At 51.7% G+C, this 16,574-nt stretch overlaps 3 protein-coding genes across 3 annotated transcripts; 2 read left to right on the top strand and 1 right to left on the bottom strand.

Moving 5' to 3' along the window:
• Window positions 1-21: 21 nt before the first annotated feature.
• Window positions 22-2,857, top strand: L228DRAFT_244477 (hypothetical protein). Its single transcript, XM_018331932.1, has one exon. It carries the CDS (start codon window positions 52-54, stop codon window positions 2,734-2,736), a length of 2,685 nt encoding a protein of 894 aa, XP_018191162.1. The 5' UTR covers window positions 22-51; the 3' UTR covers window positions 2,737-2,857.
• A 351-nt stretch (window positions 2,858-3,208) lies between these two features.
• On the bottom strand, window positions 3,209-4,454 carry L228DRAFT_266068 (malonyl CoA-acyl carrier protein transacylase; the record flags this gene model as incomplete). The annotated part of the gene is made up of 2 exons (XM_018334806.1): window positions 3,209-4,314; window positions 4,382-4,454. The coding sequence occupies 2 exons, from the start codon at window positions 4,452-4,454 to the stop codon at window positions 3,209-3,211; spliced, it is 1,179 nt and encodes a 392-aa protein (XP_018191163.1).
• Window positions 4,455-14,523: 10,069 nt separating this feature from the next.
• L228DRAFT_79782 (hypothetical protein) lies at window positions 14,524-15,150 on the top strand. Its single transcript, XM_018336868.1, has one exon. The coding sequence runs from the start codon at window positions 14,624-14,626 to the stop codon at window positions 15,074-15,076; it is 453 nt and encodes a 150-aa protein (XP_018191164.1). The 5' UTR covers window positions 14,524-14,623; the 3' UTR covers window positions 15,077-15,150.
• The last annotated feature ends 1,424 nt before the right edge of the window (window positions 15,151-16,574 follow it).

Here is a 16,574-nt window from a genome sequence, read left to right on the forward strand (position 1 = left end):
TCCACATAACCCTATCAGAATGTCCAAACTACGTCCCCACGAACAACCCATATGCCCTCAATCCCGCCATCCACCGGGCTTACCATCACCAATCCTCTAGTCCTCTACAGGGCGCTGGTGGCAACAAAACGTATCGATCCCGACCCAGCCCAACACCGGCTCGCAATTCATCTTCAGAAACTCTACTTTCGACTCAAGGACTATGAACCAGAGATTGAGTACTGGCGGCGATTAGAGCAAATCAGCCAACGAATTGGCCCTAGGAGCAATGATGACCACACCTCATCTTCATCAGCCCCTGCGCGACAGCGCACAGGGCTATTCTCGTCGCTCCTGGCGCACAAGGAGCGGCACGATACTCTTGCCCTCACGCGAAGCTTGACCAGCCATGAAGCTGCCATGCAATTACAATCGCCCAGAGGGCTTCTACTCCACGGCGAAGTGGGCACTGGGAAAAGCATGCTAATCGACTTGCTTGCCGACTCTTTACCTAGCAAAAAGAAGCGCAGATGGCATTTCAATACATTCATGCTAGAGACGATTGCGCGATTAGAGGAGCTGCGACAAATCCGCTCCCTGTCTAGCATATCTTCGCACTCAAATGTCCCTGCAACTGCTCTGGGTGCACAGGAATATTCGCTTCTCTGGCTAGCTAGGGATATGATTTCCACCTCGCCGATCTTGTTTCTAGACGAGTTCCAAATACCGGATCGGACTGCGTCGAAAATCATGTCGAATCTCTTAACATGCTTCTTCCAACTTGGCGGCGTGCTTGTGGCGACGAGTAACCGCATGCCCGAGGAACTCGCCAAAGCTGCTGGTGTAGAATTTGCGCCGCCTCCAATGATGTCGTCTTCGTTTTTCGGTCGCGGCCGCGGTGCATTTGGATGGGGCAGAAGAGCCGGACGCAGCGAGGGCATGTTTCCCGGAAAGGGAGAAATGGCGGAGTTCGTTGAACTCTTGAATGCGCGATGCGAGAGCTGGAATATGGATGGCGCAAGAGACTGGCGAAGGAAAGAAGCGGAGGATGAACTGGAGGCGCTGGGGAATGCAACGGCCTCTGAACGTTTGCATCCGAATGCTGTCGAGGCTGTTGCTGCTGCTGCTGGTCATGGTAGCGGTAGTGGTAACGGTGAAGGCGTTGGCATAAAATCCTCAGAATCTCCTGCAGAAAAGGAAAAGACGAAGAATTCAAGTGCTGCGGCTGTTTTACCAAAGTATTATTTTATCACCCCGTCAAGCGCCAGCCCCAGCTCCAACATCAGCAGCGTCTCTTCCTTGGAGTCCTCGACCCCTGACCAACTTCTCGGAGTCGCAAAATCCCAGACAGGACAAGACGAGGTCCAGTCACAACCATGGCAGAATGCTGTTTCTCATACCCTCGCGTCCACAAATCCCTCGGATTCTATTCCTTCCTGGACGCCATCTTCGATCCGCGTGTATGGCCGCACCGTCCCTGTACCACGCACATACAATGGCATTGCACTATTTGATTTTCCGGAGCTATGCAGCGCTGCTCTCGGTCCAGCAGACTACATCACTCTGGCATCGACATACCATACATTTATCCTGACTGACGTTCCCCTCTTGACCTTGTCCCTATGCAACGAAGCGCGACGACTGATTACTTTGCTCGACGCACTGTACGAGGCAAAATGTAAACTACTCATCCGCGCAGCAGCCGGGCCAGATGATATTTTCTTCCCAGAAACTATTCCTGGCACCAATTCTCACACAACCGCTTCATCGCCAGAAGAAGCATCCCACCCAAGAACAGAGGGAGCCGCACAGACGTCCGCACACGAGGCCGTCGAATCTCTGGACGCCGTACATCCCGAAACATTTGCCGAAATCCATCAGGACCTCACTGAACCTTTTCGGCCAAACGTCTCCTCGGATCTTTCTCCGTCCTCCTCTTCCTCCTCTTCTTCCTCACTGTCTTATTTCTCTTCTCCCTCCTCGGATTCTTCGACTTCTTCTTCCGCCTCTCGATTCTCCTTTTCTCTATTTTCCAAGCCCGATAACCATAGTCATCTTACAATACCCCCTCGGCACCTACGGCGATCTGTTCTCGCAGACGAAGATGCAGATTTCGGTCCTATAGATCGCGTAGTCGTCGGCCAGAACAATGCCGGCGTCCCTCACCATCTGGCGGTCGGCGACAGGACGAACGGATCGTCATCAGCGGCAGCGGCAGCAGCACCAAACTTTGCTCTAACGGGCCAATTCACCGGCGAAGACGAACGCTTCGCATATAAGCGCGCCCAGAGCAGATTATGGGAAATGTGCAGCTCCAGGTGGTGGAGCCGTGGGGGACATCATCATCACTTGGATGGCCAAGCTGATGGTGGTAATTGGTGGACACCCGTGCACAAGGAGGTCAGATCACGATGGGAAGGGACTGCGTCGATGACGAGTCCGACGGTTCTGACGGATGATCCGACGACGCATGATGCTGTGACCGCAGAAGAAGATGTCAAGCCTGTTTCTTCCCCGAGCAGGATCGAGTCAGAAGCAGAACCCGAAGCAGAAACCCAATCAAGTCCCTTCCGCACACATCCTGAACCCCCGCCGCGCTTCTCATGGACACATGCATGGGGAATGATCAAGTGGGGTCCCAAGGCAGGCACCTGGGGACAAGGCGTCGAGGGCGTCAAAGCCAGGAGACAGGAGAAAATGGACGAGGAGCATGGAAGACATGAACGGGAAGGAGTACAAGGCTCAACAAGACGATGAGATTATTGTAGAAGAAGAGAAGTTCTGCAGTATAGGTCTTGAGAAAGAAGTGTGATAGTATATACATATATATATAAGATATCCCAATTGACTTACTAGATATGGAATGTTAAAAACGCTGAGGATATCAAAGTATGGCTTTCAAAATGTTTCTGGTGACTATCTTTACGCTGTATCACGCTGATTATACACTGATATCGATCCAACTTAGCGTCCTATCGACAGCCCAGGGGAGGTAGAAAAACAGATCGACATCTTCAACAGGACATACGAACATCTGCCATAGCGGGCAATTCCACAATCGAGATTCATTCAATTCATCTTGTATATTTTCCATTGTCACGAACTTGTATAATATAGGGGAATTGACGAGGGTGAGCAGGAGCACACTGAGAGCACTACCAAAAGGAAATAAATAAATAAATAGATAGAGAGATAAGGTAGATAGATAATAATAAAAAAAAAAAAAGAACTACTCAGTCCTAGCATTATCCGTATCCTTTAGCCCTTTAAGCATCTCATCAATGTCCCGGGGGTGGCTGATTCCCCACACCCCGCCACCTTTGACCGTATCCTTACCGCGCATGCCGACCTCTTTGCCAACAAGATTTCGTCCGACTTTCCCAGGTCCGATCCCAATCCACCTGCGCACTTTATCTTCCTGGTCCAGATACTTGATCGAGTCCCACCAGAGGACGGTCTCCACGCACGAGCGCGCAAGCAAGTCCTTTAGTTCCTCTTTTGACCGAAACGGTCTGGCCGTGACATTACTTATACAGGGCATTTTACCCGGGAAAGCCACAACCTCCTTTTCCCTTTCCTTTTCCTTTTCCTTGCTGCCACCACTACCACTACCCTTAGGGTTTAGAATCTTGCGCATCACATCTGCCGCGGGCTTCATGAGCGGGCTATGGAACGGACTATCGCTATGCAGGCGGACCGCGCGGGGGTCATGGCCCGCGAACTGCCGCAGGTGTGTCAAGAGGGTATTGATGCGCTCGATGCTGCCGCTGAGCACGAGCTGGTTCTTGGAATTGATATTCGCAATCAGGACCTGCTGAATGGGGGGCACCTCGTCTGCCGCGTCCTGTTTCGAGCCGGTCGAGGCGCTGCCCAGGAATTCGTGGATCGCTTCAATGAGGTTCTCGAGCCGGTCGGGCTCGCACACCAGCGCGACCATGCCGTACTCGCTCCCGCCTTCGCGACAGGCCTGGCGCGAGCATTTCGCCATGACTTCGCCACGCGTGCGCACCATCTTGAGAGCGTCGTCGTAGCGCAGGTAGCCGCCGGCAACTAGAGCTGCAAATTCACCCAGTGAGTGGCCCAGTGTCACGTCTACCCTGTCTGCGGTCTTGAAGCCGAATTCGTTTTCGAGGATCCGTAGAATCATGACGGAGGTCGCCATGATGGCGGGCTGTGAGTTTTCCGTCGCAGTCAGGGTGGAGTTGGGGCCCTCGGATATAATCTTGGAAAGAGGCACGCGTAGAATCTCGTCGGTTTCGTCGAGAAAGGGTCTGGCCGTGCCGGGAAAGGCTGCAAGCCAGTCGTTGGCCATGCCTACTCGTTGCACGCCTTGGCCTGAATGGTGTACACCGTTAACGCTGTGCGGCAATATGATACATATATCTCGGTTTTGCTAACATACCTGGAAAGAAGAGTGCTGTACGAGGTGAACTGGCATTGGATGATGCCATTCTTTGCTGTTGCTGCTGCTGCATTGGCGCAGTTATTAACACCCTCCTGGAACGAAATTTGGGAGCCGGGCAGCATCGGCGCAGAGACTGCATTGTACAATGAGAGCTTCTAGTAGCCATCGCGTAGGATTATTATTCATGTGCAATAGCAAATCAGAGTCTGAACAACGCCTTCATTGCAAATCCATCAAGGCCAAGGGGCCTCCACGGTTGAAGTGCGCACAAAGAAGAATGAAGAAAACTGGGACAGAGCAATGGCGCATTGATGGCTCATTTTGTTTAACAACTCTTCGTCATCTGTTAGCTTCCTCCCTCCGTTCATGCCATGACGACGTGCATCGAAAAGTAATCGGAAAGCGCTGGATAACAAATGATGTTCTTCTTGGTAGAGTGCGCTGTTTATTTTCCCAGAAGGAAAAAAAAAGCATAAGCAATCTCCGTGCTGGTGGTGGTCATAGCGAGCTATCGTTTATCCCATAGTCAGGTATTTTAGCTAAGCTAGTTCGAGCAATTAATCACGCGTTCATCCTTAGGGGGGAAGTTACAATGAGTCCGTCTACTTTTTGCGGAGTATCTGCAAGGCGCCTCCCCCGGGGGAGGGCGGGCGGAACGTCATGCAGTTCTTACAACTAAACTTCTTTGCTCACTTCGAACCGTGACGTTGAATTATAATTGTAAAGAGTTACCGAGGTAAGCGCTGAATGCAATTAAGCCCTCTCTCTCTGTTTCAATTCCCGCTTTTCCTTTCTACCAAGTAAGCAAAGCTGAGGATAACATCGGCCAAATTCAGCGTTTACCCTGTTACTCTATCAGCATGCCCTTGAACCGCGCGCTATAACAATCGCCAACCCGAGGAAGCAAGGTTGGCGCTAAACCCCGAGGTCTTCGCTCCCTTGAGCCGAACACGGGACGAGCAGCCACATGATTGTGGGGCAGAAAAGCCTAGAGACCCCTGGCCGAGCAATCGAGCGTGGCCATGTCTCAGCGACAACAATTTCGGAAGCAGAATGATACCTCAACCTCAGCAAAAGCAAAAGCCGGTTGATCAATTTAGACTGTCCTATAGTGATTTTTGCCATCGCCGTTCGACAAAACCCATCTCATTACTGAGTGTATCACGTAATCCTACGCCTATGATATTTGCATCAATGACACATGAAAATCAAGCAGATATTTACCATGGAACGTGCTGAAATTTGCTTCAATCATATGTACTTCCAGATCATTCCGATTATCCGCATGCCCTATTGCCTTATTTGCCCATAGCCATGTACCCATCAAGCCATTCTCCCGTCTCTGCTAGCGATTTGATTCATACGATAGAAGAGAAAATACCCGGCATGAGAATAAAATAAAATAAAAACCCGTAAGCTCCAGCACGGTACTGTTCAAGTACAAAATGAATAGCCCATATAAATCCACAGCAAATGTATATCCTCAATCACAATATCGATGCCAAATTGCCAAGAAATTAGCAACAGCAGTAGCAAAGCTTTTCCGCCATCGCTTCCTAGATCCGATCCAAGTACTCTCCACCTTGCTTGGACAGAACGGACCAGTGGAACGAGCAGCCCGAAGCTGAGTTTCAGCGTAGATTTAGCAAGTGCAATAATCCAATAGAACAAGGCAAAGTAAAATAGAAAAAGGGAACAATGAGCAACGAGTCAGAAAACAGCTGACTGTCGGTGCTCCATGTTATAGCAAGCAAGCAAGTCGCGTCAACGCAAGATCGAGCCATGCGCGCACTGCACATATTTCCCCTCATGGGTCCGTTATTTAAGAGGCGCCATGATTCATCTCTGGTCATTACCATAGATGCCGCGGAGGACGCGTGCTGGGTTACCCGCGACGATGGTAAAGCGGGGTACGTCCTGTGAGTGAAGGGTTAGTACGCCGAGTTTTTGTAATTCCTTGGAACTTGGAGGAGAAAAGGCAAGAGGTATCGCAGAAGAGGTGACTCACCCTCGTTACAATCGAGCCGGCCCCGATAGTTGAACCCTTTCCGATCCGAACCCCTGGCAAGATGATAACGCCCCCACCAATCCAACAGTCTTCCTCAACGGTAACATTTCGACCCACCGCCGGTCCTTGACTGCCATTTCTTCGTCGAGGGTCCAAGGGCATTGTCGCACCAAAGAGGCTGACATTCGGCCCGAAGATGCATCGCGGTCCAATGATGACACTGCACGTATCGAGAATCGTGCAATTGGTCCCAATGACGACATCATCACCAATAGATATATTGTAGCCATAGTCGCACGTAAAGGGCGCCTCGACAATGACCCGCTCGCCTACATTTCCCACCGGCGACGGTCCCTCTGGATTACCGTACAGTGACGAGTCTCGAGGCTGTAGTATTTCGCGAAAGAGACGGCCCCGTTCCTCTCGACTAACCCCGAGGGTAGGATTCGTGGCGTTATTGAACCGCCAACAAGCTGCTTTGCACCGTTCACGTTCCTCCACCAGCTGGGCACTAAAGGGCAGATAGAGTTCGCCCGACAGCATCTTCTGTTTTTGCGTCCTCTCAACCCGTGGACGCAGTGATGCAGCATGCTGAAGAGCAATCTGAGCCGTCTTTGCCTGCGACTTTGGCGTATTGGGACTGCTTGCATTCGAAGGGTGTAGAATTGATCGATGGCTCACTGTCGCTGGTGAGGCCGTCGTGGCGCCGTCCACAGAATCCCGGCGAGAGAGCTCATGAATCGGCGGTACTCGGACAAAATCTGTCTGCGCGACCTGTTCTGGAAGGTAGGGCGGGTTGACCGGCCGGTGTTGTGGCCATCCGGGCTTCCAGGCAGCTCGGGACCCAGGGCCGTGAGGACTCGAGTGATCATCATCAACTATAATGGGTCGCACCTGACCACTTTCAGAGATAGGGTCCGGGTGCTGAACGACAGGCTGAGCCATGCTGGTTGCATAGAGGGGTGGACTCGGATCGCGGTGAAGCCTGTAGGCGCCTTGCGTGGGTGGTGCCGGTGCCACCACTGCGGGTGCAGGATGAGCAGGAGGATGCGGTACGACAGGATAATCTTCTTTTGATTGCAGGGGCACAGGAGTACGGTTCGTCGAGGGCTTCTGCCAAGTGTTTCGCAAATGGTATCCCTCACAGACAAATCCGCCTTTTTGACAGTTGTGGCCTGGGAGGAAGAAGTGTTAGCTAAGTAAGGCCGAACCTGCTCCAAAGGGAGCCAATGGCAGAGGTTGGCTTTTCGAAGCATATTGCCGTGGTAAGAGGGATACGTACACTCAGGTTTTGCCTCATCGCACTTCTTCTTTCTCCGACGACATGTCATGCATCCCGTCTTTGTTCGATTGCTAAATACTCGCTTGCGACGTTTGTGATCAACCTGGACGCCAGACTGAGGGGTCCGATCAGTCCCATAGCCGCCTGCCATATTCCTCTGAGAGGCTGCCTCGGCCTCGTCATCTTCGGGAGTATTTCTGTATACAGCGCGGCTCGAATCGAGATTGTGCGACTCTCTTTGGAGCGCTTCGGCCAGCTGTGCATCAGTATGGGCTGGGCTATCGGTCCGTGATCCGTTGTAGGGTGGCGCAGGGCCCTGAGTGCCCTGACCGTACCAAGGGCCGTGGGCAGCGGCAACGTCTCGCGAATCCGGTTCTGAGATGGCGGGGTATGGCAGAGTTCGCGCGCGCTGGTCATGGGTCGAGCTGCCATTATGATAGCGTCCATTTCTATTGTCTCCTTCGGATCCTTCTGGTCCTAAGCCTGAGTCGATGAAATCGGTATGATCTGCCGTTGGCGACTTGGACGGAACTTGGCTCTGATAGGATGTGCCACTTGTCGATTGACGGCCCTCAGATTCGGATCTCTTCCGTTTGTGAGGGCTCGGATTATGGGAATTTGCGTGAGAGTTTGAAGGGGGCTGATCAGAAGGTTTGTCGGTCTCCGGTCCGTCGACATTCGGCGGTGGGCGCACCCAATCTTCGCGGCGTGTCGATAAAGTCAGGCGCTCGCCAGGCCTGCTACTAGGTGGACTCGGTCTCGACGAAGCGTGGATGTTGCCGTTCATGTCGCTGACCGCAGAAGTGTCTCGTCCATTGACCGCAGTGAACCGAGCCGGAGGAGCGTCATCAACACGCTCCCTCTCCGAATATGAGGGCGCAGGCCCCATTGGCTGCGGATCGACCGACGACATGGCAGGCAAGACCTTTTACGTGCCACGCGATTACACAGAGAGCGCCCCAATGCGACCGGAGGCGTAAAGTTATGCTTGGGCTTCGTTCAAGGAAGGTTTGACGTACAGGTGCGCTGCACGAGTGAGTCGAGTGAGTTGCATCACCAGTGTGCGATTCACTTACCTCGCGATAGAGCGCCGGTGCAGGCAATGCAACTGATCAATGTCCTGACAGCCTGGAGGCGCAGAAGGAAATGGACGATGTTAAGAGTGCACGCCCGAAGGCCCCTGCGGGAGAGTGCTATATTAATGTCGGCTGGTTCTGCTTTCAGGTCGCTTGAAGGGTGGGCAGGCAAGTGGGCCGCGCTGAAGAGCGTCTATGCTTTCGCGAGGGATATGACAGGTCGCAATAGGCGCCACGCTTCAGCGAAATGACGATGATTTGCAGCTGATAAAGTCGCAAATCTCCGACACCTGACAGTGGAACGGAATTTGTGGTTGAAGATTGGAAAGAAGTTTGTATCCGGCAGAGGAAGAGAGGTCGTCGTTCAATATTGGCGGCTGCGGGGGTTGAACAGCGAGGGCTTCAGTCGTGGCCGTCGCGGTTTTGCCTAGGGTGGCACGAAGACGCGGGCGGTCGAAACTCACCCCAGAGCCGCTCTCGGTACCAAGTCCTCTTGGCTGGACCCTTGAACTGGGGAAGAAGATGCACGTAACGTATAGTGAGTACTGGCAGGCCGAGAGAACTTTTTTGCTTTCGCACGCACAGACGTCAATAAAATGGAGACTGAGAGCAAAAAAAAAATAAAGGAAGAAGTTGAGCAACAATGGGAACTGAAAATCAGGGCCAAGGAGGTGAATAGAAACGAAATCAGTAGAAGGAGTGGCAGCAGTGTGTATAAAGTTCGGCCGAAGCAGAAGAATAAAAACAGTGACGCCCGCAAGAATCGAGTAATTGGAATGGGGCGCAGGGCGGGTCTTCGGGTAGAGGCGACGCTCGATGGGGTTACTGTCTGGATGGTGGTTCGGAGAAGGATGTGCAAATAAGAACCCGCCAATTGAGAGGTTTCAGTGGGCGGCAGCAACAGACGCCAGAGAGAAAGAACAGTCGGCTTGCCAACGGGTGAGTCTCTTCCGATGATTGGACCAGGGCAAGAGGCAAAGGAAACAGGGCGGATAAACCTAGCAAGGAGCCGGACAAGGGAAAACTCACCCGTCCAAAGCAACGATAACCACTATCAGAGAAGTATAGTGCAAGGGAGCGGCGAGGCATTCAGTTAAATCCATCAAATCGGTTAGTCAAAGCTCCGGGTGCATCGTGCGCCTATTCCTCCTCTCTAGGATGATAAACGGTCTTGCACTCGTCTTTCATCTCCTCCGATCAAAGGTCAGCTTAGCCGATCAATCACGTAAATTACCCCGAGAATTTAATTCACCTTCCTTGCGCAACCTTGATGAGGTGACTTGTGGTCGCCAGTTAGCCAAGGAAATTGGAAAAAGAAAGGACCCTAAGGAGGAGGATGGACCGGGGGTGGTGATGGTGGTGGGAGTGGTGGGTTGGTTGCGTCGCTGGACACGCCTTTCGCCCTGCTTCCTGGCCGCGGCATTGGCGCCTAAGCCAAAATTGGAGGGCCCATGGATGACTTGAGCGAGAGCGAAGCACCACAAAGGCGGCGTATCCGGCAAGCCCTGTTAATTCTGCCGTATATGTGCGGCGTAATTGCACGCACGTCGTCACCAAAGAGGTGGCTTCCCCCACCAGACGGCCGCTAAATGCAGAGGGATAGAGAGACACACAGGACAACCGAGTCCGTCTAGGCTTAGAGAGGGAATAATATGGAGATGGGTCAGAGTTGAATGCCCCAGAAACATATCCCAGTCAACGACCGTCCAGTGGGCCATGTCCCGCTCGGCTTGACCTGCGCTGGCTCTGTGCTAACCGAGGCCGCGCTGGAGACGCGGGAGGCGAGACCGGCGATAGGAGGGCAACCCGTAGCAGACCTGGAGGGGGGAGGTCTTGTTACGGGTGCGAGGGTAGTGGGTAGGGGAGAAATTTTAGTTATACTTTAGTGCCATTGCCTTCGAGCTGCCCTGCGCTCACGGCCGATGTGGAGGGGTCAAATGAGGACAAGCTACGCTTTCCATGCCCATCTTGCGAATATGAGCCGCTCGTCGTGGTCTTCTTCACAATCCTCGTGGGCCCCATCTCCTTATGCGTCACAAACGATAACATTGAGACAATAGAGATCACTGGTAATCTTCGATACTCAGGGCCTTCTTGTGCACCCTAGGCGCCAAAAAGAACTTCGAACGGTCCCTCAACGCCAGTGGCCTACCGAAAGTAGTGTTGCACAACAGAGCAATGATGATCAGCATTGGCCCTTGTGTCCTTGCTGTCATTCTCAGATGATGTTCGACTTTTATCCGCATCTCAATCAGCAGGGATTGGCATATGACGAAGATCAGCTCGACCCATCCGACCGTGGCCATTTTGCACTTCAATTTCCCTCTTGCCAATGATTTCAAATGCTCATCCCGACAGGGGCAGGTGGGGAGATGATCATCGCTGTTCGGAGCAGCGCCCCTGGAATTTTGTCCGGAGGTCTTGTGCGGCTGGGATAAGAGCTCCACAGAGCGCTTATTCGCTCTATGATTGTCAGACTTTGTCCAGGCACTACTCAGCGCGGCATAGCATGGACATCACCCCGCCCCTTTCCCATTTCCTTGTCCAAGGACACCCAGTGCAGAGAAACCCGAGCCTAAAGGGGACGTCAAATCATGCAAGCGCTGATAGTGTCGCAAAGTGTCTAGGGTAATGGTAGTTGAGAAGCCCCCTGCGGTCGGACATGCATGTCACATCCCGGGCCAGATCCCGGAGCGTTGGCGGGTCACAATCAGTAGCTTGAAGGTAATACTGTGGTCCTGCTCGTGCCCAGGGCCGCCTCTCGCGTGGGCGACCAAGGCCCATCTATCCACTCCAAGCTGGGCGAAGCGAAAAGAGAGATTGACCTGCATGAATCTTCAACCGTAGCAAAGTAAAATCGAGTGTTTGATATGCACATCTGAATTTTGTTACGACTTTTTGATTACTATAAGAACTGTCAGCAATACCTACGAGGTGTCATTGGAAAAAGTTCCCTGAAATCGCTGCTGCAAGCTGACATGTGGCCGTGGAGGGTATATTTCCCACTCTCCTGCCACCCTCCATGAGGCGAAAAAGCCTCCCGTGATTTGCAGAGGACTTTAACCCCATTTATAATGATTGAACCAATCACATACCAGGCCTTAACGAAAAAAAAAAAATATCTAACACAGTCGAACAGTTATTTCAGAGCAAAGGTAGATTTCAACGGTCACTACAAATAGTTTGCTGGACAAACAAGCTTCATATCTGATCGAGAAGTAATCTCATTCAATACATTGTCAACATAAACGTTTTGAAAAGAGGTAAAAGAAAAAGAAAAAAGAAATAAACGACAACGTTCCAGCGAATTTAGTCTATACTTTCCTCTTCTTTGCAAAATTCTCAGCGCCACTTCGTCTAGATAAAACGGGTTGGAATCAGCGGACGCTGGGTAGAAAGGTCAGGTTGCCCCTCGTTCGCGGCTAACCTGACTGCCTCAAGCGCTAATTGGATAAATCTAACGCGACACAAACCCCTACTGCCTGTTCTTCGGAAATTGTATTAATCTTTTCTAATGCGATGTACGAGAATGAATTCGAGAGTAAACAAAACATAATATTATAATATATATATTCAACAAAAAAAAAAAGAGAATTTTTCACAAATTTTTTAAATTTTTTTCATTTGCCTTTCCTGTTCATGGCGGCAGCGAATAAAGGACAAAGTGATTCTGCCGCAGACGAGGGGAGACCTCATCGGACCGTTGGAGCGCCTCGGGTAGCAGGTTCGTATCGCGATTGCGGCGGGTGCGAGTCCGGAAAACGCGCTCAAAGTCGGCAAAGGCAGCGACGAAGCGAAGGGGGTAGACAACAGAACGAGACGAGTATCAAGCAGAACGGAGGGATGTGGCCGTGGCGCCCTGGCGCGGACGCGAAAGCGTGCGCGGCGTCCTCGACAGCCAAATGATCATCGGGTTTAGCGTCAGACCACACAAGGGATGCACTCAATGACGCCGAGATCATGGTCCAGATCGAGTGCGGCCCGCTCTTCGAGGGCATATCTGCCATGTGTGCATTTGGGTATCAACGGTCTCTAAAGTACAGCCTAAGCCAGCCAACCAGAAATGTTCCCCACTCTGAGCACACGGAGCAATTCGACACTACTTCCATACTTGTCCATTTCGCGTGACTGGTTCCCATGCAAGCAAGGTCCAGGGAACAGGGTAGGAAGAAAAGGGCAAAGCGAAAAGAGAATGTGCACGATGCTTGTCAATCTCTTATTATTGCTTTCTCTATCGAATGCATTGTGACCAAAAATCTCTCCATGCTTGCTCAATTCACCACCTTCATTTGCAACTGTCCAGTACCGCATTTTGTCCTTTATGGGGGGAGGGGGATGGGGGAAGGGTGAAAAGGCCTGCTTGGATGGGCGGTGACGGGCCGTCCGCTCACCGGTGACCCTAGGCGCCGGCCCGCGCCCATTGGAAAAATGTCATGGGCATCCCGCCCGTTCATTAACACCCTTTGGTGACAATTGCTCCAAGGCTAAGTGGCACCAAGAGTATCAGATACACCGAATTGGCTCTCGAGGAAATTTTCAATTTCGTGACTCTCCGATGGCACCGTCTCATGATTGGCTGGTGGGCATAACAGCGTCCCATCAATATGGGTCTTCCGTCGTTCCTGGCCAATTTCACCTTATTCTCGCCAAGTTGTTAAGTCTTGCATCTCATGTTATCTTTTGTTGATCAATGACAGAACGACGACCGATGAACGAGCATAGGAAGGCTTGATTTTATCTTCTCAGCCTAGCAAGGCGTCTTTAACTACTGATAGGTAAGCTTAAAGCTACCTTCTCAATAGTGTTTACCGACACATTCTTTTCCAATTCAGTCTACGGAATACATACGAGTGTTTCTGACTCTGCTTGCTTTCTATCGCCAATCGTGGCGGAAAAATCCGAAGAAGAAAATCAAATGAGCGCAGTGGCCCCGTCCATATTCTTTGAAAAGACAAATGCGTCATGTGCTTAGAAGCGGCTGCAGCCTGCGATGCATGGCATCCTTGCTGAATCCCCAGATATGCGTAAGTAGGGCCCCGAGACAAGCCGCAGCTGGAAAGAAGTGCGCCGCTGCTATAGAAGAGATTGCAAGGTGCTGCCAAACGGTGGACAACCAGAGAAGGACCTTGACGATCTTATTCTCAAGAATGGTGCGAGACTAAGTGAGGGACTGGCCCCATTACCAAAGCTCAGGTAAATTTTGCCGATATTGAGCACCTATCCTCCGACATGCAGCCGCGGGCACGAAATGGTTTCGTCGGTTGCTCCACTTGTCCTGCTCCCGAGCTCAAAGCACGGCACCACATCCTTTAGCCTTCTCTGACCAAATGCTTCTATCCGCCGCCTACAAGCGCAGCCCAGCCGATCTTAATCGACTAAGGTCCTTGGGGAAGGCAAACTGCCATATCTGGCGTCGCCTGGTAGAGTACAATCGAATCTTTCCGGCCGGCTCCTGCTTACTACGTACGTTCCAGCTCATCGATTGCCCCCGATGACCGATGAGTGCTCGCGCGCAGCACATGAGCGACCACGCTGGACAGAACAGGGAACGGAGCTGGCCTGAAAAAGGATCGCACGCCGAACCGGCCACCCTCCGTCATGGTGACTATAACGGCTATCACCAAAGAAACGTGCGTGCCAAAGGGCAGCGCAGTTTGTTCCTGCACCCTCATTCTTTGTCAGAACGATATTCGCCTTTGATGATGAGCTCGTCGGGATGCTGCATCCCTTTGGGGTGGAGATTCTCGCACCCTATGGGCTCCTATTGCTCAGGACATTTTGCGAACCCTGGTCCACTTAGTGTGCTTGCTGCAGCCGTCACATATGTAACACTGAACGCTTGCATTTTTATTTGATTCTTCGTTGGACTGGACATGCGCACGCCCATTGGCTGCGCTAATTTCATCGGTCCTGTACTCCTCTGGTTTCTCATCCCCTTTCACCTGCGCGTCTCGCACTGCGCTGGACTCGGTAGGGGGAGGCCTGCCCGAGCGCCCCCTTCGTGCCTGCCGACGTGCTTACCGCTTGGCCGCCCTCCCCATCCCCCCTCGCGGCATTTTATCGCTCATCAGTCGCGGGCGGCTGGCCCCTGCCCGCGGGCGATGGGTCAGGAAGGGTGTGGCGACGACCCCCCATCATGCCTCGTTTCGATTACGAGGGCGTCTCGCGCAAATCCTCTCTTGCCTTTCGCGCGGACTTTAGCGGGGTCCATTGGCTTCCGATCAGCATACCTGCGCTCTTACGGAGTACACTATTTCCTAACTTTGACAGGGGCATGTGAAGCTTTGAACTCTCGAGAGGACCTGCCCTTTTTCTCCACCCCTTGACGCACGCTATTCTCACTCGCTGAACGCAATAGTCCGTCCTTAGCTGCGTCGGAATATTACTTGAACTCATCACGTACTTTGTTCAGTCCACATCAATTGCCACTTGCTATGACTGACACGGGCGGCAATTTGAATCAAGGGGAGTGCATCAGAATATGGTAGCGTAGCCCCTTCGATGGGTGCTCAACACAGGCGCGATCTTCCTATCGAAGCAATGTGTGACGATCATCGGGCTTGTCCTCCGAACGGTACTTGGCATTATCAAGAAATTCAATACCAGGACGCCATGACGGTGCCATGTAGGATGCCATCGACCTGACATGGGGTGATTTGATTTACCTACACACATCCAACATACAACTAGTCTCGAGCCATAGGATGCGACTGGAGAATGTTCAAGCATCCGCCTGGTTTCTGTCATGTTCATGTAAACTTATTGCCCAGCATTGTCTCAATCTAGAACGAAATTTCCTACCATACGGAACTATACAATGACTACTAAATCCTTGCCGTCGACATCCTTTTCAAAGCTGGCGTGGTCAAGCAAAGGACTAAATCGATTGGAAAGTGGAGCTTTGGTAGTGAGCCATGAAGGAAATTGGAAACAGACCTCCTCGCCTAGACAGTGCCGGCAAAATGCTGACGGGCAAGACCTTTTGGTTGTTACGAGTCTGGTTGGAACGACTCGAAACTCGGACAGAATTGACTTTTGGATAAAGAATTTGAGCTAAGGTAGACCCACCAACTTGACCAGTTAACACCAATCTCCGATCATGCTTTCAGTTCACAGGGGGTACACTACTACAAGTCACCCCTCTGGACATTCTCCGGGTTTCTGTTGAGGGTGTTCCGCAGTCTGTTATTGGTAGTTATCGTATCCAGCTCCAGAACATCCTTCGGCCGCGATTGTTGTGGTATCGTGTATACCTGTCAATGATGATCGCGGATCTTGGTAAAATGGGTAGCACTGAAAGAAACAAGAAACTGTATGTTGGTCAAGAGCCTGAACGTAATTCTTCGTAACATTTGGCCGATTTCGTAGACTATCGTTCTCATGGAGAGCTTAAGATCAGTAAACTTACCTACGGTTTGCATCCCGCCCACATTCTTTGCTTTACATCACTTTGGAAGGTTGCGCAAATACTGTGAGGAAGTTTGAAGCTCTTGGCCAGCGCGATGAAGCTTTCTCCGTAGAGGAAATTGTCCCTTTTATTACAGCATTGACATTTCCCTTTTGTCTGATGCTATTACACAGATGCTGTCCACCATGGGCGGCAGCCGGTTCCTTCGTCTTCCTCAATAGCTTCTTACGCACTGGCCAGACTCAGGCTCATGCCCCCAGAATTAAGGCATTTTTGCTGGACGCCATAGGACATCTTTACTCTTCTGTACAGCGAGCTGCACTGATCAGTGTGTTGGTCAAGAAGAGCTTCTTGCCACTAAAATTTCTTATCCTCGTCGGGCAGTTTTTCTGACTTTGGAACCAACATCAAGCTCA

This window comes from Xylona heveae (genome assembly GCF_001619985.1).
Source record: "Xylona heveae TC161 unplaced genomic scaffold L228scaffold_2, whole genome shotgun sequence".
Taxonomy (NCBI): Eukaryota; Fungi; Ascomycota; class Xylonomycetes; order Xylonales; family Xylonaceae; genus Xylona; species Xylona heveae.

Bases quoted from the DNA above. Each gene is read 5' to 3' on its own strand.
- L228DRAFT_244477 (XM_018331932.1), top strand. From the start codon at position 52: ATGCCCTCAATCCCGCCATCCACCGGGCTTACCATCACCAATCCTCTA.
- L228DRAFT_79782 (XM_018336868.1), top strand. From the start codon at position 14,624: ATGCGCACGCCCATTGGCTGCGCTAATTTCATCGGTCCTGTACTCCTC.